The 23,152-nt window shown below is 36.8% G+C and overlaps 5 protein-coding genes across 10 annotated transcripts; 3 read left to right on the top strand and 2 right to left on the bottom strand.

Annotated features, from left to right (window-relative positions):
• Nucleotides 1–77: 77 nt before the first annotated feature.
• LOC119986317 (luc7-like protein 3) lies at nt 78–3,168 on the bottom strand. 4 transcript variants are annotated; one of them, XR_005465226.1, is made up of 7 exons: nt 2,869–3,168; nt 2,511–2,650; nt 2,262–2,301; nt 1,901–1,976; nt 1,623–1,814; nt 1,068–1,151; nt 78–405 (listed from the first exon to the last, which is right to left on the bottom strand). XR_005465226.1 is itself a non-coding variant. In XM_038830900.1 (6 exons), the coding sequence occupies exons 2-6, from the start codon at nt 2,560–2,562 to the stop codon at nt 1,131–1,133; spliced, it is 381 nt and encodes a 126-aa protein (XP_038686828.1). In that variant the 5' UTR covers nt 2,563–2,650; nt 2,869–3,167; the 3' UTR covers nt 78–1,130. The 4 variants fall into 4 exon arrangements, 1 of the variants encoding a protein (XP_038686828.1); XR_005465227.1 differs by having other exon boundaries at nt 78–396; nt 1,071–1,151; XR_005465225.1 differs by having other exon boundaries at nt 78–1,009; nt 1,076–1,151.
• Nucleotides 3,169–3,809: 641 nt separating this feature from the next.
• On the top strand, nt 3,810–6,973 carry LOC119985061 (cell number regulator 6). Of its 2 annotated transcripts, none has more exons than XM_038829221.1 (5): nt 3,810–3,967; nt 4,109–4,228; nt 4,416–4,530; nt 5,694–5,959; nt 6,481–6,973. In XM_038829221.1, the coding sequence occupies exons 2-5, from the start codon at nt 4,127–4,129 to the stop codon at nt 6,697–6,699; spliced, it is 702 nt and encodes a 233-aa protein (XP_038685149.1). In that variant the 5' UTR covers nt 3,810–3,967; nt 4,109–4,126; the 3' UTR covers nt 6,700–6,973. The 2 variants fall into 2 exon arrangements, with proteins under 2 accessions (XP_038685149.1, XP_038685150.1); XM_038829222.1 differs by having other exon boundaries at nt 3,819–3,931.
• Nucleotides 6,974–7,575: 602 nt separating this feature from the next.
• On the top strand, nt 7,576–8,211 carry LOC119985226. The gene has a single exon (XM_038829455.1). The coding sequence runs from the start codon at nt 7,741–7,743 to the stop codon at nt 8,071–8,073; it is 333 nt and encodes a 110-aa protein (XP_038685383.1). The 5' UTR covers nt 7,576–7,740; the 3' UTR covers nt 8,074–8,211.
• Nucleotides 8,212–8,284: 73 nt separating this feature from the next.
• Nucleotides 8,285–11,389, bottom strand: LOC119985225 (GDP-mannose transporter GONST3-like). Its single transcript, XM_038829454.1, has 2 exons — nt 11,206–11,389; nt 8,285–9,823 (listed from the first exon to the last, which is right to left on the bottom strand). Exon 2 carries the CDS (start codon nt 9,821–9,823, stop codon nt 8,804–8,806), a length of 1,020 nt encoding a protein of 339 aa, XP_038685382.1. The 5' UTR covers nt 11,206–11,389; the 3' UTR covers nt 8,285–8,803.
• A 1,786-nt stretch (nt 11,390–13,175) lies between these two features.
• On the top strand, nt 13,176–23,062 carry LOC119984989 (structural maintenance of chromosomes protein 2-1-like). Of its 2 annotated transcripts, none has more exons than XR_005465026.1 (21): nt 13,176–14,021; nt 14,449–15,129; nt 15,269–15,412; nt 15,512–15,802; nt 15,903–16,088; nt 16,195–16,359; nt 16,449–16,508; nt 16,730–16,792; nt 17,349–17,440; nt 17,550–17,646; nt 18,427–18,543; nt 18,660–18,878; nt 19,316–19,456; nt 19,530–19,697; nt 19,775–19,959; nt 20,094–20,187; nt 20,260–20,348; nt 20,486–20,711; nt 21,711–21,785; nt 21,975–22,377; nt 22,795–23,062. XR_005465026.1 is itself a non-coding variant. In XM_038829135.1 (21 exons), the coding sequence occupies exons 1-20, from the start codon at nt 13,704–13,706 to the stop codon at nt 22,370–22,372; spliced, it is 3,531 nt and encodes a 1,176-aa protein (XP_038685063.1). In that variant the 5' UTR covers nt 13,176–13,703; the 3' UTR covers nt 22,373–22,377; nt 22,795–23,062. The 2 variants fall into 2 exon arrangements, 1 of the variants encoding a protein (XP_038685063.1); XM_038829135.1 differs by having other exon boundaries at nt 22,253–22,377.
• Nucleotides 23,063–23,152: the final 90 nt, after the last annotated feature.

Below are 23,152 nucleotides of genomic sequence, written 5' to 3'. Positions count from 1 at the left end.
TAATCCTCAGTTTAAACACTTCAATTTCTTCTTTCAAAGCTAAACATTTGTTGATTGAGCAGAGAACTTCACCAAAATGGAATAAGATCTTTCGTATGATTTTATTTAAGAGGCTAGCTAGCCTTAAATAAACTCGCTACAATGAGTTCCGAGGATTATGCAAGCTAATATGGTACAAACTATAAGAGGGATCTAACTGTAATTTTCAAAGAGCCAATTCACAAAATAGTGTATAGATAATGAAGTATATGATATATGGTGTGTTGGCAGAAACATTAACGCACATTTGGAGCTCATTGTTAATTTCATTCCATAGAGAAATAAACAGTTCTTGAAACATCCACAGCATCTTGGTAATCTTGTTGGAATGAATTCTCACTTTAAGAAAATTGAATCATTACTGAGTATGATTAATGAAGATGTTCGCATCATAGGACTTTGGGGGATGGAAGGTATAGGTAAGACAACACTTGCTAAAGCTTTCTTTAACCATAATTGTCCATAATTTGAAGGGCATTGTATCCTTGAAGATATCAGAGAAACATGTGAGAAGCGTTACTAAATGAAACTTGTTATTGGAATTCTAAGAGACGAAAACTTAAATCTAGTCACTTCTAATCTGGGAATTCTGTTTATAAGGGAGAGGCGAAGGTTCTTATTGTTTTGGATGATGTAGATGACTTCAACATATTGGACAGCACGATTGTCTTGGTCCAGGAAGTATTGTCATCATAATAAGTAGGGACAAACAAGTGCTAAAGAATGTAGTTGATAGAATCTATGAGGTTCCAATATTGGATTACAATGAAAGTTTTATCTTTTTGGCTCATATGCTTTCAAACAAAAGCAACTAGTAACATGTTTATCTCGTCACTAATTTAGTACATGCTTCTCATATTTTTCACTGATATCTTCACGAACGCAATGTCCTCTTCAAATTTTGGATAATTATGGTTGAAGAAAGCTTTAGCCAGTGTTTCCTTACCTATACGTCCCATCCCCCAAAGTCCTATGATGCGAACATCTTCATTAATCATGCTCAGTAATGATTCAATTTTAAAAGTGAGAACATTACCAAAATTGCTTGAGGAAGTGTCGCAAAGCTCGCTCGAATCTCTGTCACGATACTTCTAATAAGCGCAGCCTTGGGACTGAAAAGAAAGAAGTAAACCCGAATTATAGGCTGATTTGAAAGCAAGAAATAATTGTTATGATAGAAAGAATATCAAGAAGGGAGAAAAAGAAAGGAACATGTTCTGTCAATCACTCAATTCAAACAAGTTGAGGCCATAGGGAGCTCAAACTAGGCAAGAAATGACAAACTAATTAGAAAAATCACTACTACCAAAATTCAAGTCCTCAACAGTATCCAAAAAGGAAAACAAGACAAAATCATGCAAGATATTTTTGTTTACAAGATTGAACGGAAGATTGATAGGAATTTGAAATACACTAGGCTTTCCAATTATCATTCAAATGGTGCCCACTGCCCAATAACTGTTGGACAAATTCAAGTTCCCCACAAAATAGCATTTCATCACTGTTGTGCGCGGCAACTTGAGAGAAACGGGGAAGGGAAAAAGGTACAATAGAAAAGAAAAAAAAAATTACAATGCCATCACCTTTCTCATAAGTGCTTCAGCTTCATCAACCTTTCCAGCTACACCAGGTGCCTCAACTTGCTCCAGCGGCAGCAGGTTCCTTATTTTCTCTTCCAACACAGATAGCTGTTCAGATTTTTCAGATGGCAATGGAGCAACCTCTTGACCAAGGCGTTCATGTCCACATCTAACTCTTCTATCCAAGTCCATCACCTTCATAGGACCAGGAAGTTCATAAAGAGAATGTGAAAATGACATACTGTACACAACATACAACATCCAACCACCACACGACTTACCAATTTCTCACAAAACTGAGCAAGTTCAGCTTCAAACTTGGGGACATAAGCATCATGCCTTGGAGACTTCTCAAAACTGAAGTCAAAATTTCATCATACAGCCAATTAGTAAGGATCATAAAATTGTAATAGAAAAGAACAACTACCCAATATCATCCATGTACGCCCACACATATGCACAATAACTATATTTCTACGGACATATGAAGAACTCACTGCAAGATGCAATAAAGAATTCGTAAAATTTATGCATCACACAAAATCCACAACATATTCTAGGATAACAACCAAATTTAGATAACGTGATGTTAAAAAAAAAAAACAGCATAGATATACAGTTGCTGAGCTTATTCAATCGCACCTTTCTTTCAATTTCTGATCATGAATTCTTGGGCATGGACCTGGAAGAACAAAACACACCACCCACTCACATAAGATAAGGGAAATTGGTAGTCCTAAGATTTTCATATGGTACAATTCAATGCCTCAAAATACTAAATTTTCAAATATACAAGGTTCCACTTTCAATTGTTTCCCTTTATTTTTGTTTTCTTTTATTGTCCCCTTAGCAACAAAACATCAGTGAAAGAGTGCAGACATTGCAACGCACCGAGATCACTCCAAGTGTTCACAAAGAGGTCATGAGGACAAAGCCGAACCATATAGAATCGACAAACCTCCCTTTCTTCCTACGTGAGTTCCTTGTACCCCTTTCTCTCTTCCTCCGTCAAGTTGCGAGCTAAATATTCACTAGTGAGTGAAAAAATATTCAGTGAACTGACATTGAATAAATTATACACCTCGAATGCAAACATCAGGATAACATAAACGAAGATGATTCTGAGAAAATAAGCAAATTCTGAAAAACAAGGATGGTTTATTCCATTACAGGCATCAAATTAAGCAAAATAAAATTCACCATAACAAAATCACAAATAGGATTGAAATCAAAGAGTCAGGAAGTTTACCTGATCCCATGAGTTCGTCTAGCAAAACTCGCTGCGCATCCGTGGCTGAAAATGGAGAGATCTCACAAATCCTCCAATCCTTGCGAATGGGATCGTCTGCTGTGAGTAGGGTTTCGTGCGGTTATGTCTTCTATAAATAAATAAAAAGGGAGTAAGGAAGCTAGAAGTCGGGGAGGAAAGGACCGGGAAGCCAACCCCGAAGGGGTTTCGGCGACGAGATGTACTTTGGATTTGTTTGGAAGTTCTGAAGTCTGTGTGCGGATAGGTTGCCCTAAACAGAGCTGAGGATATTTCGGTCCGAATCTTAAATCAAAGCCTTGGTAATTATTAATAGAAAAATATTTTTATTAGCTGCATGTCCCACATCGGTTGGCAAGGTAGAAAAAGTAGAAGGGTTGGGCAAAATAGGATTATGCAGAGGTGGGTTAGGCAGGAGAGGAGGTTGTGTGGTAGGAAAGTATGTGTTCGTCACTGGAGGGACATTCACTCCATGTGAGGGTACCTCCCATAAAGCTTGTAGCTTCAGCAATGGCTTGTGAAACCAAAGCTTTAAGCTTGTGATGACCGTGTACCCCCAGAAAGGTTTAGATCGAGTTCCAGTATATGTGGATTCATTACAACAATATCATGAAATTGCAGATACTGAGCCTAATCGATTTTGTAAGTATACTATTACTCTATGCAATATCGGTGGTTTGGTCTCTTCATGGGCTGGTTGGTATAAAAATTGGCCCTTTATAAAGGCAAAAAAAGGGGGTATGAAACCAATATAAGTGGGCTGGAGGGACAGGCCCATGTTCAGATTTCAGATCAAGGGATAGAAGAGACTGGGAAATGGGAATATTTCTGGATAATTTTTCCGAAGCAGCCCATTTGACTAGGCCCATTTGCGACTAATAATCAAAATTAGCCCGATAACGAACCCAGCAATAAAACTAAAACGACGTAGTAGAACAATAGGTCCGGACTTTGGCTCGTGTGTTGGAGGAAACCGTGAAGACAAAATAATTTGAGTCTACAGCGATCTTGAAATCTCCGACGCGTCTGCAAAATCAGATCCTACGTAATACTCGGATTCTCATTCTCTGCAGTCTAGCAGGTTTAGTCGTGATTTTTCAATTCCGAAGTTCTTTCCTTCAAGTTTACTCCTCAACACTTCACACATTTTCTGTGAGTTACACCAACGAATGTGGCGTGAATTTTGATAATTTCCTTGCTGTTTCTTGGTGATCAAACGTAGGGTTGTTCTGCGGATCAGATGGCGGAGGGAGGCGTGAATTCTCGGTATGTTAAGCTGACGAAGGATCAAGTTGCGCCGTTGGAGGACATTCGTCCAGGAGAGCTCAATCAGCCCATCGAGGTTCCTCAAGTCTCCATCTCGTTCTCGTTGTCTCTGATTTAACAACTTATTCTTTCAATTTCACGTTGATGTAAAGTGACGGATTTGTATTTTTCTTTTTAAAAAAATTTGGGACAAATTCCTGAACTTTATCGTAGATCGAGTTGGCTGTTGCGATCTAATCCTAAAATTGGCCAAAATTGTGCAGTTGGCTGTTCGGAAGTGCAATGAATGTGGACAGGCTTTGCCGGAAAACTTTGAGCCGCCTGCAAATGAGCCTTGGACAACTGGAATTTTCGGCTGCGCTGAAGACACTGAGAGCTGTAAGCTGATGTCCACATATCCTCAAAATCCTTAGCCAATTTATGTTTTTTATTAGCTGTTGTATATGTTGTTTGTTTGCTTTCGCATACATGAAATATTTGACCTTTTGAAATAAGGTTAGCAACGAGCTTTGCAACTCCAGGAAGAGGAATTACTCTCCTCCTTTTTTTTTTAATTTCGTTGCTGCAGTGATTTTCAAATAAGAAATTAAGTCTTGTACTAGGAGGTGAGTTCTTGTAAACAAATTTGATGTGTTATTTGGGGCTTCTATCTCTTCTTATTTAATCAAACTTTTGTGCACCTACCAACTGCAGTGTAGGGAGGTATTGAGAAGGTGAATGAAATGGCTCATCAAGTGATCTTGTGCCAAAGAATACTAACAATTATTCTTCTTTGAAAAGGGAAGTTTGGCTGATAGACGCTCTCTTTGTCTCTTTTGACTTTGCTGAACACTAGTTGTTGTTGTTGTTCTTCCAAGTGCTGACATTGTTCCATGTTAAGAGCATGGATAACTTGTTCAAAGTGTTATGAATCCTATATCTCCACCTTGCCACAACTTTTCTGTTGTCATCATGGTCAAGTCTGTTTTGCTTTACCCTTTTTCCAGGTAAAAAGAGAAGATTTCTTGAAACAAAAGGGAAAGTCCTTACGTTTTACATAAGAATAATTAAGGTTCTACTAAAAGGAGTGCAACTTTTAGAAATATTGTATTATTAGATGGGTTTGACATGTTTAGAGACTTGGCATTTAGAAATATTTATCAAGGTTCTAATATAATATTGAAAGAAACATAAAATAATCACCCTGAAGCTAAATATTTATCATGGTTCTTCTGTAATATTTGTCATGTTCATTCTCCTGCATGCTTTGGACTTGGTGACATGGAATTCATTATTAGGATAGTGCTATGCCTTTTATGAGCTGATGATATCTCTCTTTGGTATTACATCAACAATTCTTTTTTTTCATATTGACATATGCCCAATTGCTGTTTCCTTTTGTTGTCATTACTTATCAGCTAGTTGATGAAAATTTTCTTACTTTTTTATTTTCTGATACTTGATACTAACTTTGCTTCCAATTTCTTTGTTTTCAACCATTTTGCTCATTATCACTGAACAAGACTTGATTAATCTACAATTTCTGTTTTATTCCTTTACAGGCTGGAAGGGTTTATTTTGCCCTTGTGTTCTATTTGGGCGTAATATTGAAAACTTAAGAGAAGACACCCCATGGACTACACCATGCATTTGCCATGCTGTTTGCGTTGAAGGTGGCATTGCTCTGGCCGTAGCAACAGCAGTCTTCCATGGTATTGACCCAAGGACTTCGTTTCTCTTTTGTGAGGGCTTGTTATTTGCTTGGTGGATGTGTGGCATATACACTGGTCTTTTTAGGCAATCCTTACAAAGGAAATATCATCTCAAGGTAATAACCCTTCTCTATAAAGTACAAACTATGGGACAGATCCATTTTCCTTTTCGAAAACATAGTATCTCTATCATAGATTCCTTGATTTATTTTAGAAACATGTAATCTTTAATGAATGAAGTAATACCTGTTACCTCAGCCCAAGGATCAAAATAGAGAAAAGAAAAGATTGAATATTTCTCTTTTAGATTCTCGTCGTTATTGAATAGACTTGTCTGAATCCAATGTGAAAACAGGGAATCAGGAGATTACATTATAATCAGACATAGTCAGTCTACTGCAATCGTTAGTATTTGGAGTTCGGCCTCTGGGATTGATCGTTAGTCATTACTTAGTTTGTTTGACATTGATGCACATGCCTGGAACAATTTTGTCATACATATAGTGTAGACGCTTCAAATAAGTATTGTATCAATGCTTATACATTTTAATGCCGTACTACTTCTGTCTCCCAAAAGGAGGTTGCCAGACCATTAGTTTGTCATATTACTTACTGATGAATACCTTAATCACTGCAGAATTCACCATGTGATCCATGCATGGTGCACTGCTGCATGCACTGGTGTGCTCTGTGCCAGGAGCACAGGGAAATGAAGGGGCGTCTATCAGATAATTTTGCCATGCCAATGACCATTGTCAATCCTCCACCCATTCAAGAAATGAACTCTTCGTCTGAAAACCAGGGTTCTGCTCCGTCCGCTGAACATGGCACCACTCTGGAGATGCAGGCTTTGTGAACCACCGCTCATACTGTCATACACAAGTATTATTTATGATATGTTCTCATGTTTCCCATAGATCAGTTTTGTACAAAACTTATTTTAGCACATTTTGTTTTTATTTATTTATTAATACTCCGTTTACATATAGTTTTTCGCTGGACTGTTTTGGGGTCCCTGATTTTTACTTTGATTTATAGACAGGCCTCGTCCTTGAGCATTAGCTGAACTATGGGCTTCTCATTGATATGTACTGATTTTATGCTTTATTACAACAAATTAAATATGCATATTTTATTTGAATTATAATTTTTAGGATAATTTGAACTTTCACGAGTAGCAACTTTGAGCCCACTTCATCCCGTTTATTAAAAAAAAGTAATGGATCTTCCTATGAATTAGTTTTTTTTTTTTTTTTTTGAGTACAAGTATAAACACAATATACGACACACCACCAGATCAAGCCTATGAAAGTACAGGTGTCAACAGGCCCCACGCAGGAGGCACAAATCAAGCCCACGCAGGGGCCGACTATCAAGCCCACGTAGGGGCAGACGAAGCCCACACACCTCCTTGTAAATATTCGGAGGAGGTGAGACTAGAACCCATGACCTCAGTCAGGGACATACAAAGTCATTGCCACTCAACCAATGGCTCATTTGCTCCTATGAATTAGTTTTGCATTATGCAAAATTGCAATAGAAGTTAGGGTCCAGACACGTAGACGTGTAAAATGTAAAGTGCTGTTGTCTTATTGAACCCATTTTATGTGGGAGTTTCTCGGAATTATTGTAGAAGTAGACTACATGCCACAATGTCAATAGTGGATCCCACTTGTCCAATGAGTGGACATACAAGATTTCACAAGATAAGCTAAAAGAAAATTAAAATTAATTGCGGAACTAACCTACCAGTGCAACAACCTCATATTATCATTAAAGTCCTAATCCCAATCCTTTGTAAGAGTTTATAATCCCTTAACTAATTTATTCTGCATCCTTCCATTATATATATAGTTGTGTACTTTTGACTCTCTCTCTTAAACCAATAATTGCAATCATGGGTAGAGGAGTAACTTGCGACGAGGCTGCGGCTGGCGGAGGCGGTGGTGACGGCAGCTTGTACACAGAGGTTTCTTCTTCGACTGTTGTGTTCGAAGATATGAGTGATTTTCGAAAATCCAGCAAGTCTTACAGGGATCATGATGTGGGAGATGTGTTCTTTGGGACGGATGATATAGCAGACACGAGAGATCTCCTTTACAAGGAAGATGTTCTGGAGTCTTACAGAAGGGATGAAGCTTTGAAGTCGTCCAAGAAAAGGCAGAAGAAGAGATGTTCCTTAATTGCACAGTGTTTTCAATTTCTGAACTTAATGTTCTGCATTAGATGAATCTACCTTGTAAGTTTGGTAGAGTTAGCAGAAGCTGTAGTATTCTTATTGAATTTTCAGTTGGATGATCTTGAATAAATGGAAAAAAAAAAAAAAAAACTGGCAACAAATTGTCTTCTAGCCAGATATTACAGATCATGTAGCCATGATTGCATATTCATTGATTATTCCAAACCATAAAAAACCACAAAGGAAAGAAAGAAGAAGTGAATACACGTAAGATGGTCGGGCCAGCCTTATCCAAAAGAAAGCAATTTTACATATAAATTGCTACATTGCATCCATATCAATACATTGAATTGCATTCCTACAGACAATTTTCAACACAACAAAGAAAAGAAGATGATCTAATTTTCCAGTGAACCAAACAGCTCAACAGTTAGATCTGTGAAATCAGATGGATATACGGAGGAGTGGAGGCAAAAAACTAAAAAGGGTTTTCTCAATTTGATCCATTTTCTGTGGTTCAGTCCTAATTCAGGCTTTTAACTACAGTAAGAGGCTGTAAAGGCCATTCCATGGAAGATTCCCCACATACCAATCAAAAAACAGCCCCCCAACCAATCCAATTTGACATATCACCAGAAGACAATTCTTCTTCAGAATAGAGTTCTCACTTTTCTTCATTCGATTCGCCGACTTCCTCTTTATTGTTGTTGTTGTGGCTGTTTAGGTCGCTTTGAAGTTCAAGCAGCTTATGTTGTTCTTCTTCAGTCTCGTGTGTTTTTGCTTATTTCACAGCTTTAGGCTTGTTGCTTGTAGATTGCTGATACAGAATCCCACCAAACATGCAAATGAGAAGGCCAACTGTCCCCACAAGCGTGGAATGTTTGTCCCAAATAACCAGGTTTATCACAACTGTAAGTAGCTTGTTCACTATACCAAGCACAGTAAATCCTGTCGCAGAAATTGCCCTCCGGCATGAGAACCCGAAGAAAGAGATTGCTAAACCAAATATACAAGATAAGGCTACAGGCAAAATGACCTGAAAAGAATACCAATCTGACTCATCTGCAATATCATGCTTTATCTTATTGAATTCCCCCATAATAAGCAATTCCAGAGGAAACAGGAGGAGGGCCTCAAGATTGTTATAAAGCACAAGACCCCATGTGTTCAAACCAATGGTCATAACCACGTGCTTAATGTAAACGAAATCAATTGACATGCTCACAAGATAAGCCAAGGCCCAACTATAAGCCATAAATGTGAACTGGTAGTCTGTTAAGACGTAGAGCACACTTCCCCCAAATATGGTAGCAAGAGATATCCATGTTTTCATCAATGGCCAAGGCTGGTGCAAGAAGAGGGATTCCCCAATTGCAACAAAGATTGGGACAGCTGAACGAAAGACAATGAAGGTATCAACATTGGCATGAAGCAGAAGCTCGCTGTTGGTAAAGAGAGAAAGGTAGAATATAACTGCCGCTGGTACAAACCGCCACATTGTCAGAAGGTCAAGCCGGTCATGCTCTATGAACTTTAACCGCCCAAAAATGAGAACACCTGCTGCACTTGTGAGATACTGTAATGCAGTTAAGGCCCCAGGATAAGGAAATTTCATCACAGCCCATTTGTTAATTATGGAGAGCAAAGATGCTGAAATGCAGTATCCAGCAGCAACGCCATAGACTTCGGCTCGCTGGAGCAAGGGATTATACCAGGCTGCTTGATTATCATTCAAAGAAGAAGACAGTTCTGGACCTTTATTGGTCTCACTAAGTTTAGGATTCTCCACATCATTAGACATCTGAAATGGATTCAGAAGACCCTTGTTAAATTATCTACAGATTATGATCATACAAAATTCTATATCTCGAGAAGAAAAGTTATAAAATTTGTCTTCAATCCAAAGGAAAAAAAAAAAAAACTCCGAGAGATCATCACTATGCAGCATAACTTGTCCAGAAGTTTAAAAGACTTATATAGCTGACATAGAAACTTCCTGAAAACTTCATTTCACTCCCAAGAAAACACCGAACATCAAGAAATAGCTACCGTTCAATATAAATGAGATGGGACTGCATAGCAGAAGTAGAAAAAAAAGCAGAGCGGCTTGCCAATTGTTTAACAGGTCTACCTTTCTCAGAGAGCTCAACTGATTATACAGGTGTTTAAACATAAGCACCAAAATGATCTACTTCTGTTAGACTGAATTAGCTTGCTTAACAAAGGAGTGATCAATACATACAACTAGACTGATGTTGGCGCATTGACATGTTAAATTTCTCAAATATTGAAATTCAATCATTATCACTAGTCATCAAATGTTTTATATTCATCATGTTTGAACCTCAAAAAGTAAAATATTATCGCGTTTCAAGTTTGCCACCACAGTACAAATGAACAATTTCACTTGAAGCAGACAACATAATCCTAATCAATTTACACCAGCCAGGCAGCCACAAATGAAAAAAAAAAAAAAAAAACACCACTTTTCAAATTGCCATAGAATATCTGTCAAAAGACACCAACCTCAAATGCAAGATTGACTAATTATCCATAAACCCCAAATTTGCGCTGTGTAGAATAGATAATTCGTTTTATGGCCAATCTAGAACAAACCAAAGTGTTTATCTTCTTTCCGATTTCATTAGCTTATCTAGCTATATTACATCAGAATTAAGAAACTCCATCTGATTGATTCGTCAAAATGACTTTATCCACTCAATCCCAAAAAGTGAAACGATAATTTTGAGTTCAATTCAATCAAATTCATTTGAGTAAAATTATTATATGTTGCTCGACACAGGAAAGCAACAAAGACAGAGAACTGTGACCGCCATACATCCTACTAAAATGCACAATTACCGGACACTCATCGCTTCTTTGCTAATATCAATAAAAAAAAGTAGTTATTCCTTCAAGTCCCTCCTTAACAGAAGGGGAAAAAAATCATAAAGCTCAAGGCAACTGAACCAAACAGTTTATTCCAGCTGAATTGAGTGAAAGTTTCAATCATTTCAGGCCCAAAGAAACGACAAATCTCATATTGAAAACGTGACTTTCGCATTAAATTCCTACATTTTCTCGCAACCAAAATAACCCAGCCATCACAAACCAAAAAGCAGCATTGGATCAGACATACGAAAATAGCAGCAGAGAACAAACGGAAGTAATAGAGAGAATCACCGCGGCGAAAAACTTCCACGGAGAACTGCAATTGCTTTCGATTTGCGTCGATTCCGTCGATCTAACTTAGTCTGTTCGCCTCAGAATGACCGAGATGTGAGCAGAGCTGTAGCCAGTTAAGACAACTGCTTTATACCCTTCCCTCGTTTGAAGGCTTTCGGGTTTTAACGTTTTAGACCAAGAGTACGGAGTACCCAGCGCCTCGAATCTTGGAAAAAATAAAATAAAATTGATTTTGCTTCATTTTTTCGTAACTTTTTAGAAGTAAATAATAATATAATAAAAAAAAGAGTAAAATATCATAAGCGTCAAATTTGTTACCGGATTTTCCTGTACGTTACCTGTTTATTTCTTTTAATAGATGATTTCTATATGAGTTTCCTTTATATATATATTTTTTAATACAGGAGAAAGGATAAAGAGGCTCAAACTCAATACCTTTATGAGATATCACATAAATGAGTATCATCCGAATTACTCGTTGTTCTCAAGTTTACTTTATAAATGATTTAGTTATTTGACAATTTTTTTACTTTTGAAAAACAATTATAACAATTTTTTTTTTTTTGGTAAACCAAAAGAAAAATATTGGAAAGTTATTCACAAGTAATGACAAGTGCGTAGATATATCACATATATTAGCAAAGAAAAAATTATATAGATTATATATAAATATAAATCATGTATATCATATGTTAGGAACAAATCTAATTACCAAAAAAAAAGTTTATTAAGGAAAAAACAAAAGGGTTTTTTTTGGTAATCGAATAATCACCTTGTTCTTCGAACAGTTAAATGGGCATAAATCGCATAACGCTATAATAATTCGCACTACGCTGACGACAGATAAGACTAGGTCAAAGCCTATCGATAAGGGACTTAGAAGTGGGACAAGTCCATGGAACTATGATTCCACACGGAAATATCTCTATTGGTTGGTTTGAACTACCAAAACTCGTGCATCAGATAAATAATCAACCAAACTATTGTCAAGTGGTTTGAGAAGAGAAAAATGTCAATTCATTGTTTCGAATTATAGGAAGAAGTTATGTTCCCTTTGATGAGCTCGACTCACAAATGATAGCATGATACATTAGTACAATTGCACCGTTCAATAATTTCAGTCTTGTGCGATGGCCGGTCGAACTCTATCAGTTATTCAGCTGAGCTTTGGCTTTTTGTGAAAACTCATCTACCAGGCCTTTAAAGTTCAAGTCAAACATTTTTTTGGGCTTTTAATGTTTAAGTCAAACGCCTATTAAGCTTGTGAGTTACGATTAGTGGTTATAAAACTTCGTTAGGATGATTAAATTTGTCCGATCAAGATTAAATAAAGTTTCGACATAAGTTACAGGTCCAAAATTTGTGTCAAAACACAAAATTTTTGTTTAATTTAAAACCGGGTATGAGTCAAAACACAAAAATCTTGTCTCGACCTAACTCGAATTATGTTATTGTCCGATTTACTTGTCTATTTAAACCAATCCGGATTTGATCAATTAAATATGTCATAAAAATCCAATATGGATATGATCCGGAGTGTAAATATTTCAAAAATATGTACCATTGTCTGACCCAACACTGATTTTTTGCCACCCATAGTTAGAGCAACCACAATGATGTGGTTTTGTTGGGACCAACAAAATACAATGGGATATGTGGTTTACTGATGTATTTGGGTATTTTGGTGATGTGGTTAAACCAACAATATGTATTAATACAATGGTGTAAATTTATTAATTTGATTTTTGGTGTAATTGAGGCAAGACTTAATTTTGATTTTTGTGTAATTGTGAGTGTGAGTTGAGGTGGCCCCAAATAAAGTCAACAGGTGGACAATCAAAATATCGTGCCCTCTTACTTGAGTCATTAAAAAAGAGACAACAAAATATTATTGATATACTCAAAATGTAATCTATTCCCCGATAAAAACTCACTGTGAATGATGTTACGGCCTTACTTTATGGGACCCAAGCCCTTCTATTGTTGGGCAAAAAAAAAATGAAATTACAGAAATTCCCCAAACCCGATCGACCAAACACAAAAAATTCGAAATCACTAGAGCAATTTCCCGCTTCTTTCTCTATTCTCTACTAGCGAAGCTTTTCGCTTTTTCAAATTTTCATCGTCGAATCCCTCCAAATTCTCCTCCCATCATCTTCTACCCGGGTTCAGCGCACAGTGTGCTAGGGTTTCAAACTCGGAAACCTAATTGTGCTCTCCGCTTTCTCGACGTATCCTACAATTCCTCACTTCGCTGCATCTGTCTGTTCTGAACTTCTTACACTGTGATTTCATCGTTTCAATTTCTTTATCTAAGCCTTCAAACTCAGGTTATTGAATTCTCTGCATTTTTTTTGACTCTTTGAGCATTGCTCGACTATTCTAGGGTTTCAGTTCGTCAGATCTGCGAGTTGATGGTATTTTGTCGCTATATAGGGTTTTGGCTTCGTATTTACTTTCCTTAGTTTGGTTTGTCTCTAGATTGTTTGGAAACGATGTATGTAAAGGAGATATGCTTGGAAGGGTTCAAATCATATGCCACAAGGACGGTGGTTCAAGGTTTTGACCCCTATTTCAATGCGATCACGGGGCTGAACGGCTCAGGAAAATCTAATATTCTAGATTCGATTTGCTTCGTTTTGGGTATAACAAATTTGCAGCAAGTTCGTGCTTCAAATCTCCAAGAGCTCGTGTACAAGCAAGGGCAAGCAGGGATTACTAAGGCAACAGTGTCAATTGTATTTGATAACTCAAATAAGAGCCGGAGTCCCCTTGGGTATGAGGGTCATCCAGAGATCACGGTAACAAGGCAGGTCGGTGATTTTTCCACACCCAAAATTTATGACTTAATTTTTCTTTTTTTATTTATCATTTTTTTCCAGTCTTCTTCATTTCTCTAGCGGACCGCTTTCCCATTGTTATGCAGGGTGTCAGGTTTTTGTGAATATTTTTTTATTTATTTTTGATAATATGGAAAATTATAACCATAGTGTACAAACTTTTGTAGTTTGGAGAATAAAGCAGTTACTCTGCAAGGAATACCATGCCAGAGTCGAGAGAATGATGATTTATTTGTGTTTGGCAACTTCCCTTTACTAGCCTTGCGTTATTGTATGAAAATTAGAGCTGTTAATGACACAATTTATATAACTATTGCCATGCTTGTTCAAATTTGGTTATATATGCACTGTAACACAAACCTGTTGATGTATGCTGAAGATACATTTGCTTGCTTTTCAGATCGTAGTTGGAGGAAGAAACAAATATCTGATCAATGGAAAGCTAGCCCAACCCAGTCAAGTCCAGAACCTTTTTCATTCAGTACAGCTTAATGTTAATAATCCACATTTTCTAATCATGCAAGGCCGGATCACCAAGGTTTTAAACATGAAACCTCCTGAAATCCTCTCTATGCTTGAAGAGGCTGCGGGGACAAGAATGTATGAGACAAAGAAGGAAGCTGCTCTGAAAACACTTGAGAAGAAGCAGAGTAAGGTTGATGAGATCAATAAGCTTCTGGACCAGGAAATACTTCCTGCTTTGGAGAAATTGAGGAAAGAACGGATGCAGTACATGCAATGGGCCAATGGTGCTGCTGAATTAGATAGACTTAAAAGATTTTGCATTGCTTATGAGTATATTCAAGCTGAGAAAATCAAAGACAGTGCAGTCGGTGAAGTCGAAAAAGTAAAAGCAAAGATAACTGAAATTGATGGCAACACAGAAATGATTTTGGGCAAAATTCAGGAAATGGAGATGCAAGTATCTCAATTAGCTGCTGAAAAGGAAGCCAGTATGGGTGGTGAAGTTAAAATTTTTTCAGAGAAAGTAGACATGCTTTCTCAAGAGTTAGTGCGGGAAGCATCTATACTGAGAAGTAAGGAAGACACTCTCAAAAGCGAAGAAGATAATGCTCAAAAGTTGAGTATCTTATGGTTGTAAACCATTTATTTTATTTCCCATTACTCTTTTAGTATCTGCAGAAAAAGTTGTTTTGAGCTCTATTCTGTTGCATTGGCCACTCAAGCAATAAAGTGAAATTTCACATTGATTTTACCAGGTTGTTTGTAATCTTGAAGAATTAAAGCAGTCAGTAGAAGAGAGGGCTTCTGCTGTCAGAAAGTCTGAAGAAGGAGCAGCTGATTTAAAGAAGAATTTTGAGGAGCTTTCTAAGAGTTTAGAAGACTATGAAAAGGACTACCAGGTAAGTGGTTTTTCTGAGAGCCATTGCCATGCAATTTTGACCTTTTCATTTGGAAACCAATCATTGAATTGGGCAACGTGCTGTAATCACCATTGGTAGGGTGTGCTAGCTGGCAAGAGCAGTGGAAATGAGGAAAAATGCCTTGAAGACCAACTAGGTGATTCTAAGGTTGCTGTTGGGAGTGTTGAAACTGAATTGAAACAGTTGAAGACAAAAATTAGTCACTGTGAGAAAGAGCTGAAGGAAAAAACACAGCAGTTGATGAATAAGCGAGAAGAAGCTGTTTCTGTAGAAAATGAACTAAATGCTAGAAGAAAAGATGTTGAAACTGTTAAAAAGGTTATGGAATCACTTCCTTATAAAGAAGGCCAGATGGAAGATTTACAGAAGGTATTCAGGCTCTCAACCCAATGTTTTTCTCCACTTCGACAGTATATGAGTTGTGGTTTGGTCTATACATCTAATTTTAAACTGAAACATTTTATTCTAGGATCGTGCATCTGAATTGGAGCTTGTGCAAAAGTTGAAAGATGAAATAAGAGATCTATCAGCACAATTAGCTAATGTTCAGTTCACATACCGGGATCCTGTGAAAAATTTTGACAGGTCAAAAGTGAAAGGCGTTGTTGCACAACTTATCAAAGTAAAGGATAGCTCCACAATGACTGCCTTAGAGGTTAGCAATGCATGATGTCATCCCTCTGCTTTGGTGAATAGCAAATATGAAATGATTTCCGACTCAAATATGTTGATCTAAATTAGTAAATTGTGTTAATCTGCAGGTCACTGCTGGGGGAAAGTTATTTAATGTTGTAGTTGACACTGAAAACACTGGAAAACAGCTGCTTCAAAATGGTGATCTTCGAAGAAGAGTAACAATTATACCTTTGAACAAAATTCAATCCCATACTGCTCCTCCTAGGGTGCAACAGGCTGCTGCTAAATTGGTCAGTTAATGTGTCAACACTCATTTGTAATATAATCTATTTAGTGAGTTAGCTTCTTTTAACCTAGTGAAGTTTTATGGTGTTGGCAGGTTGGCAGGGAAAATGCGGAATTGGCGCTTTCTTTGGTCGGTTATGATGAAGAATTGAAGGTATGCTTTGATAATTTTATTCAATAGGGTTTAATGGTTTCAAATTTCTTTGGTAATTATGGAAAAGAACGCAAAAAAATTCGCATTATATTGCAATGTCTACAAAGTAGTCTTTGAAGTATAAGTTTTGTACGTGCTGGAAGGTTGTGGTGACTTCTTTTTAAATCAGTTTAAGTTTTATCTGCCTACTACCTTCTTTTAAAAGTATATTTATACTGCAGAGAGCTATGGAATATGTATTCGGTTCAACATTTGTTTGCAAAACGATTGATGCTGCCAAGGAGGTATTTCTCATCTTTGTCATTCATCTAGGCTGTTGCCCTAGTGTGGTTCATTTCATTCTTGATACCCTTTTGGCTATAGCGTGTGCCAATGGCCCAATGTTCATGATGCTGCCATTTCTTCTTTCTTTCTTTCCTTCTTTCTGGTGAGTGTATCATTTTTCTGTTTTGTAGCTTGATTTACAGTACAATAACATAGTGGCGATTTATTGAACAATATTTAAATATAACTCTAAACTATTCAGATTTCTGCTCTTTCATGTTCTAGTATTGATATGTAGGGTGCTTTTTTTTGGTATGTAAGGTCTCTTCCATTGAGTTATGAATGTCAACTCAAAGATTGCCAAATATGTTTTCATAGTGCTATCTGTGGATCTATTATCAGTGTGCTGACAATTTTTATTATTTGATTGTAACAATTTGTAAACTAAAACTTTTGTTGGTATTTGTAGCCTATTATTTTGCATGTTTTCCTTCAAACATGCAACATGCCATTTCTTTCAGTTAAAGACTTATTTTCTTTAACTGAGTTGTGCATAACTGCATGTTCTGTCCGTAGGTTGCTTTTAATAGGGAAGTTCGTACACCGAGTGTGACTCTAGAAGGTGATATTTTTCAACCAAGTGGTCTTTTGACTGGAGGAAGCCGCAAGTAATTACTTCTCTTGTTGGCAGTTAATGTTGAAATATTTTGTATTCCTGCATCTATAGTTGGCCATTCTTTGCTTATACTATATGTGATAGCCCCGTTTCTTTGGCAGGGGTGGTGGTGAACTTTTAAGGCAACTTCATGTTTTGGCAGAATCTGAATCAAAGCTTGCTATTCATCAAAAGAGGTTAAGTGAAATTGAAGCAAAGGTATTTCCACTCTAAGGATAAGCTATTTTCCCTTCATGTTAAAAAAAGGAAATTGTTTCTGTAAAGGGTTGCATGCTATATGTTTATTTTCACTCTCTGTTAACTGTAAGGAAGCATAGGATTCATTCAACACGCTGTTGACATTCAACACAAAGTGGATTCTTGCATGTAAGCAGATTCTTTTCATTGATAAATGAAACTATTGTACTGCAAGGAGCAGAAAAAAAATCCCCTAAAGAAAGAATAATGGTTAACATTATCCCCATCTTAAGCCAACACACGAAATAGCATGTTTCACTTGCAGCATAACTCAATCCCCATCTTTTTCGTCCTCTATCTTTGTCCTTTTGGTGTTGTCAGCTGAAATTAAATCTGTCTGTTTGGAATTTATTATTTCTGTTTGGAGTCTAATACTCGGCTTTGGGTGCGAAATGTTCTGGTTCTATTTTTGAAGTAAAAGTCCAGTTAGTGTAATTACAATTTATGTAAAGCCTCTTTGATGTTGCCACATTAACTTTTAGGGAGGGTAGATTCTCGTAATTTAGTTATCACGAAGATGGGAGACATTATGCAACAGTGGATGCACAGAGCACGCTCCATTTGCATTATTTCACTTCAATAATTTACTTCTAGTACCACATTTATTGCGCTCTTTTTAATTATAGATGTTTGATGCCCATATTTTGGCGGGCTTCAATTTTCCTGGAGCAAAATTTTTGCAGCCTGAAGAGTCTTTTGCTCTTTCCGAGGCTTATTTTACCCTCTCTCTTGAGATTGCAGATTGAGGAGCTTCTTCCTCTTCAGAAAAAGTTCATGGATCTTAAAGCAGATTTAGAGCTTAAAATGTATGACCTTTCATTATTTCAGAGCAGGGCAGAGCAAAATGAGCATCATAAGGTTTGCAGCACTACTATCTCATGAAACTAGCATGTACTCAAATCTCTGTCACTGCTTTCAATGTTATATGTTGTCTCTCTTATAATTTCCCCTCATTTTGTGGGTTGTAATTTCAGCTTGGTGAAATGGTAAAATCAATTGAGAAAGATCTTGAAGCAGCAAAATCAGCAGCCAAAGAAAAGCAAGTGTTGTATGAAAAGTGTGTTAGTATTGTGTCATTGCTGGAGAAATCAATCAAAGAGCATGATAATAATCGAGAGGGCCGGCTGAAAGACTTGGAAAAGAAGATTAAGGTCATCAAATCTCAAATGCAGTCGGCTTCAAAAGATCTCAAGGTAAGTTGATACTGCTGCTGCTGCAGTTTACTCTAAGATCCCATAATGTATCTTGTAATCCCTCTGTAAAAGTACCAGTTGTAATACAGACAACATTGACTTGTTGAGGGCACATATTTCGTTTTATTCCAGATGTTGACGCATTTATTATTCATTTTGTTTCGTAGTATTTTAAAATGTCCTTGGTATCCATTTTCAAAGATTCTACTGAGACATGCGTGTAGCATTTCCGTAGAAGTTGCTGTTAGTTTAGCTTGATATATATTATAAACTGTTAATAATTTAATATGAGATTAGACAGTTTCTGAGTTTCTATTTTCTTTGTCTTCTATTTCCTTTTTGTTGTTGTGCCTGTCAAATCTCATGATTTTAACTGACAAGGTGATCAAGTGCCTAAATCCTCATTACTCTCTATTATCTCATGTTTGCTTGCTTAGGGACATGAAAATGAAAGAGAGAGGCTTATCATGGAATGCGAAGCTCTCACACGGGAAAATGCATCGTTGGAGAGTCAATTGGCTTCTTTGAGAACACAAATTGCCAATCTCACATCAGAAGTAAAAGAACAGGAAGTGAAGGTAAAAGCATCGATTCTCTGTTTAGCATAGCTTTGTACTGGGTAGACTATTGAAATATATGTTCCTGTTACAGGTTTCGTCAACAAAAGGTAATCATGAACAAGCTCAGTCTGAGCTGAATGCGATTCGTTTGAAGATAAAAGAATGTGATTCCCAAATCAGTTGCATCATCAAGGAGCAGCAAAAACTGCAACACAGGGTCACGGAGACTAAACTCGAGAGAAAGCGGATGGAGAATGAGGTAATGTAACCAGTACCAATTGTCCATTTCCTATAAAAGTTGGCATTACTTATATTCAATTTGAATTTGTGTTTTAGGTGAAACGAATGGAGGTTGAGCAGAAAGATTGCTCTATGAAGGTAGAAAAATTGCTCGAGAAGCATACATGGATTGCATCTCAGAAGCAACTATTTGGAAGGAGTGGGACAGATTATGATTTTATCTCCCGCGATCCTTGTAAAGCAAGGGAAGAACTTGAAAAACTGCAAGCAGAACAATCAGGGTGACTTAAAAATTCTCCCTCACTCACTCTCTCCCTCTTCTTGTTGGTTTGTTTTTCTGTTTTCTAAGACCGTAAAATTAGTATTATGTGCTCTCTCTCTTACAATTATGCTTATTTGTGTCTTTTCTGTGCAGTCTTGAGAAAAGGGTGAACAAGAAAGTTATGGCTATGTTTGAGAAAGCAGAAGATGAATACAATGATCTGATGTCAAAGAAAAATATTATTGAGGTTAGCTATTCTGAATCGCTGTCCATGTTTTATTTCAGTTTCTTTTTCTTATGTTTAGCTTTTGTTTTTCAGAATGACAAGTCCAAGATAAAGAAGGTAATTGATGAGCTAGATGAGAAAAAGAAGGAAACGCTGAAGGTTACTTGGGTTAAGGTCAACACGTAAGTTTGTTTTCTCTGTTGACAGTACAAATGCATATTTTTTGTCTGCATTAAAATGAAACTCCATGGTACAAGTAATTTCTAAGTTGATTTCACCGGAGTTGACTACTTTTACTCTTCATTTGGTTTTTCTGCAGTGACTTTGGATCCATCTTTTCTACCTTGTTGCCAGGCACAATGGCAAAGCTAGAACCTCCTGAAGGATGCAGTTTTCTGGATGGCCTGGAAGTTCGTGTTGCATTTGGAGGTGTTTGGAAACAGTCCTTGTCAGAACTCAGTGGCGGCCAAAGATCTCTTCTTGCTCTTTCTTTAATATTAGCATTGCTACTTTTCAAACCAGCTCCACTTTATATTCTGGATGAGGTACAGCCTTACTTGGAACTCTCTTATTCTTTGTTCACTCCTTCATGGAAATGATCTGAAAAATCTGACATTCATTGAAATCAAACTGTTCCTTGTTATACCCTTGCTTCAATGGGGAGTTTGCTGACATGGTGTCATTAGCGAGTAATATTTGTTTCAAGCACGATCTTTCATATTCTGCATGCTTTCTTCAAAGACTTAATGTGCATGCCACTTTTTGATAATTTTCAATGAGGTGATACTGCATTTGATTCCTTCGCTTCTGTAGACCTTCAGAGTTCATCAAATGCCTGCCTTTTGTTGTTTCCTTGGGATGGGATTTCTGTAATGAATGGCGATATTAACAAGGGTATTTTTGGATTTCATATCATGTGTAATGACTAATGAATGTTTGGAATCAAGAAGCTTTGAGTTCATAAGTGTGTTACAATTGGTCTAAAGTTATGAGGCTGTAATAGAATCATGAACAACAACAATGCTATGATTAGGTTTTAGGTTTTCTTGATGTGCTGTCAAAAATTAAGTAAATGTTGTCTGATTGCAAAGAACTATCCAATATCCATAGCAATAATGTCTTCATCCACTCTAAAGGTAAGTGTTCATGTGATCAAAGAATCTGCCAATACAATTGCATTATTCATTTCCCTAGGCAGTCCAACTAATTTTTCTTATGAAAAGCTAATTTTTTGGATGAATTCATTTGGCTTTAATGATGATGATGACGGTGTTGATTTTTATCTTCTCTCTGTCATTCACACACACACACACACAGAGATAGATGCAATACCTTTATTGTTTTTTGTTGGGTGAAAATGTATCATGGAATTTGCATGTTAAGATTCATGGTTTTTTGATGCTTTTGACTATCCACATAGTACAGCTCACTGTTCAGTGCTCACAGATGCAGCTAAACATTGTCTTCTATGCCAGGGTTCTTATATTGTATTAAACTTACTTTTCTATTTTTTTCCAAATCGTATAACTTGAGGTTGTTGACAGGTTGATGCTGCCCTTGATTTAAGCCACACACAAAACATAGGGAAGATGATTAAGGCTCACTTTCCACAGTCTCAGGTTTGAACAGTTTATTGCTAAAATGACAATAAATCTTTGATTTCTTTATTTTGATAAAAGAAAAATAATGGAAGGTACCAAATTTTGTTTTCCTTGTTGAATTCTCTAATCACATAGCAGCATTTTGTGATGTTGTAGAAATGTATTAGTTTTGCAAAAGGCATGACATAAACGTACTTTCTGAGACAGACGAGGACGTTCTACATGTATGGAATTTATCAGTTAGTAAATCTAGCAACTTAAACAATGGTGGGCTCAGATTATTCCTGACCCATGGCTCAGCCAGTTTGATGAGATAGTGCAAGTTTCAGAATCTACCGTAGATTATGTTTCATTCATTTGTGCAGAGGGGATGTGAGCTATTACTTAAATGCATCCATTTAACTGAGAAAGAATGAAATTTACACAATTATTGAGTTCTTACATTAAAATTTTTTTACTTTTGATTATTGACTTCTGTCTTGCAGTTTATTGTTGTTTCACTGAAGGAAGGCATGTTCAATAATGCCAATGTTCTTTTCCGGACAAAATTTGTGGATGGTGTTTCCACTGTCCAGAGAACTGTCACACCTATTCAGAACAAATGATTTCTGTGAGTATTATTTGATCTTATTATTGGGGCTTTTTTTATATATAAATGTTGTATTGGTGCTTTTTTCTAATAGATTGCACTCTAGGTTGTAGGCATTATCTAAAGATGGTATTTGGCCACTGCACCTAAATTCTAGCAGATTAATTTTTCGTAGTCAATATATTACTAATGGAGTTGTGGTGGTGGTATCAGTGTTATTCTTTAGAGCTTGTTATGTGTTATTCCATTTTCTTTTCATCGATATCTTGTTATGTATACCGAATACTTCAGTTTAAAATTAAGATCCTTTCTCGAGGGACCCTCTATGCGTGCATGCTGATATGAAATTCATAAATATAGAGGACCCTCTATGCGTGCAGTGGTTTATGTTTTTAGTAAACCTGCTTATATTCTGATCTTTCAATGTATGTTTTTCAGATGGTTGTGACTAAGTGAATGTCTAGTAATTCGGGAATTTTGCAGTTACCTCTGCCATGATGGTTCTAGACCACCGGTACATTGTATGTGCATGCTAATTATGTAATTAGTTAAAATTAATATCTACTTCTCTTGTATATATACTTATACAGCTTATCCTCTCAAATATGTTCTTTCTCAAAGTTTTTTCAGTATGTTTGTTCGCTCTTGTAGCTGGCTCTCTAGCACTTGAGTATGATTACTTGGTATATGTACTGTGAATTTTGAAGTTTCTTTTGTTAAAGTAGTTGGTTAAGCGAAGAATTGATACCCTTGGAAGAAAATAATGATTATAATGGAATAGAATCCACACTTGAGG

This window comes from Tripterygium wilfordii, chromosome 19, assembly GCF_013401445.1.
Source record: "Tripterygium wilfordii isolate XIE 37 chromosome 19, ASM1340144v1, whole genome shotgun sequence".
NCBI classification, from domain to species: Eukaryota; Viridiplantae; Streptophyta; class Magnoliopsida; order Celastrales; family Celastraceae; genus Tripterygium; species Tripterygium wilfordii.
The sequence above is the reverse complement of the archived record's forward strand: the minus strand, read 5'-3'. Positions and strand labels throughout refer to the sequence as shown.

Bases quoted from the DNA above. Each gene is read 5' to 3' on its own strand.
- LOC119985225 (XM_038829454.1), bottom strand. From the start codon at position 9,823: ATGTCTAATGATGTGGAGAATCCTAAACTTAGTGAGACCAATAAAGGT.
- LOC119986317 (XM_038830900.1), bottom strand. From the start codon at position 2,562: ATGGTTCGGCTTTGTCCTCATGACCTCTTTGTGAACACTTGGAGTGAT. The intron at 2,302-2,510 runs GTGCGTTGCAAT...TTGTTCTTCCAG, and splicing joins GAACACTTGGAGTGATCTCG to GTCCATGCCCAAGAATTCAT. The intron at 1,815-1,900 runs GTAAGTCGTGTG...GGTCCTATGAAG, and splicing joins CTCAGTTTTGTGAGAAATTG to GTGATGGACTTGGATAGAAG.
- LOC119985061 (XM_038829221.1), top strand. From the start codon at position 4,127: ATGGCGGAGGGAGGCGTGAATTCTCGGTATGTTAAGCTGACGAAGGAT. The intron at 4,229-4,415 runs GTTCCTCAAGTC...AAAATTGTGCAG, and splicing joins AGCTCAATCAGCCCATCGAG to TTGGCTGTTCGGAAGTGCAA. The intron at 4,531-5,693 runs GTAAGCTGATGT...ATTCCTTTACAG, and splicing joins CGCTGAAGACACTGAGAGCT to GCTGGAAGGGTTTATTTTGC.
- LOC119984989 (XM_038829135.1), top strand. From the start codon at position 13,704: ATGTATGTAAAGGAGATATGCTTGGAAGGGTTCAAATCATATGCCACA. The intron at 16,089-16,194 runs GTTAGCAATGCA...GTTAATCTGCAG, and splicing joins CCACAATGACTGCCTTAGAG to GTCACTGCTGGGGGAAAGTT. The intron at 20,712-21,710 runs GTACAGCCTTAC...GGTTGTTGACAG, and splicing joins CACTTTATATTCTGGATGAG to GTTGATGCTGCCCTTGATTT.
- LOC119985226 (XM_038829455.1), top strand. From the start codon at position 7,741: ATGGGTAGAGGAGTAACTTGCGACGAGGCTGCGGCTGGCGGAGGCGGT.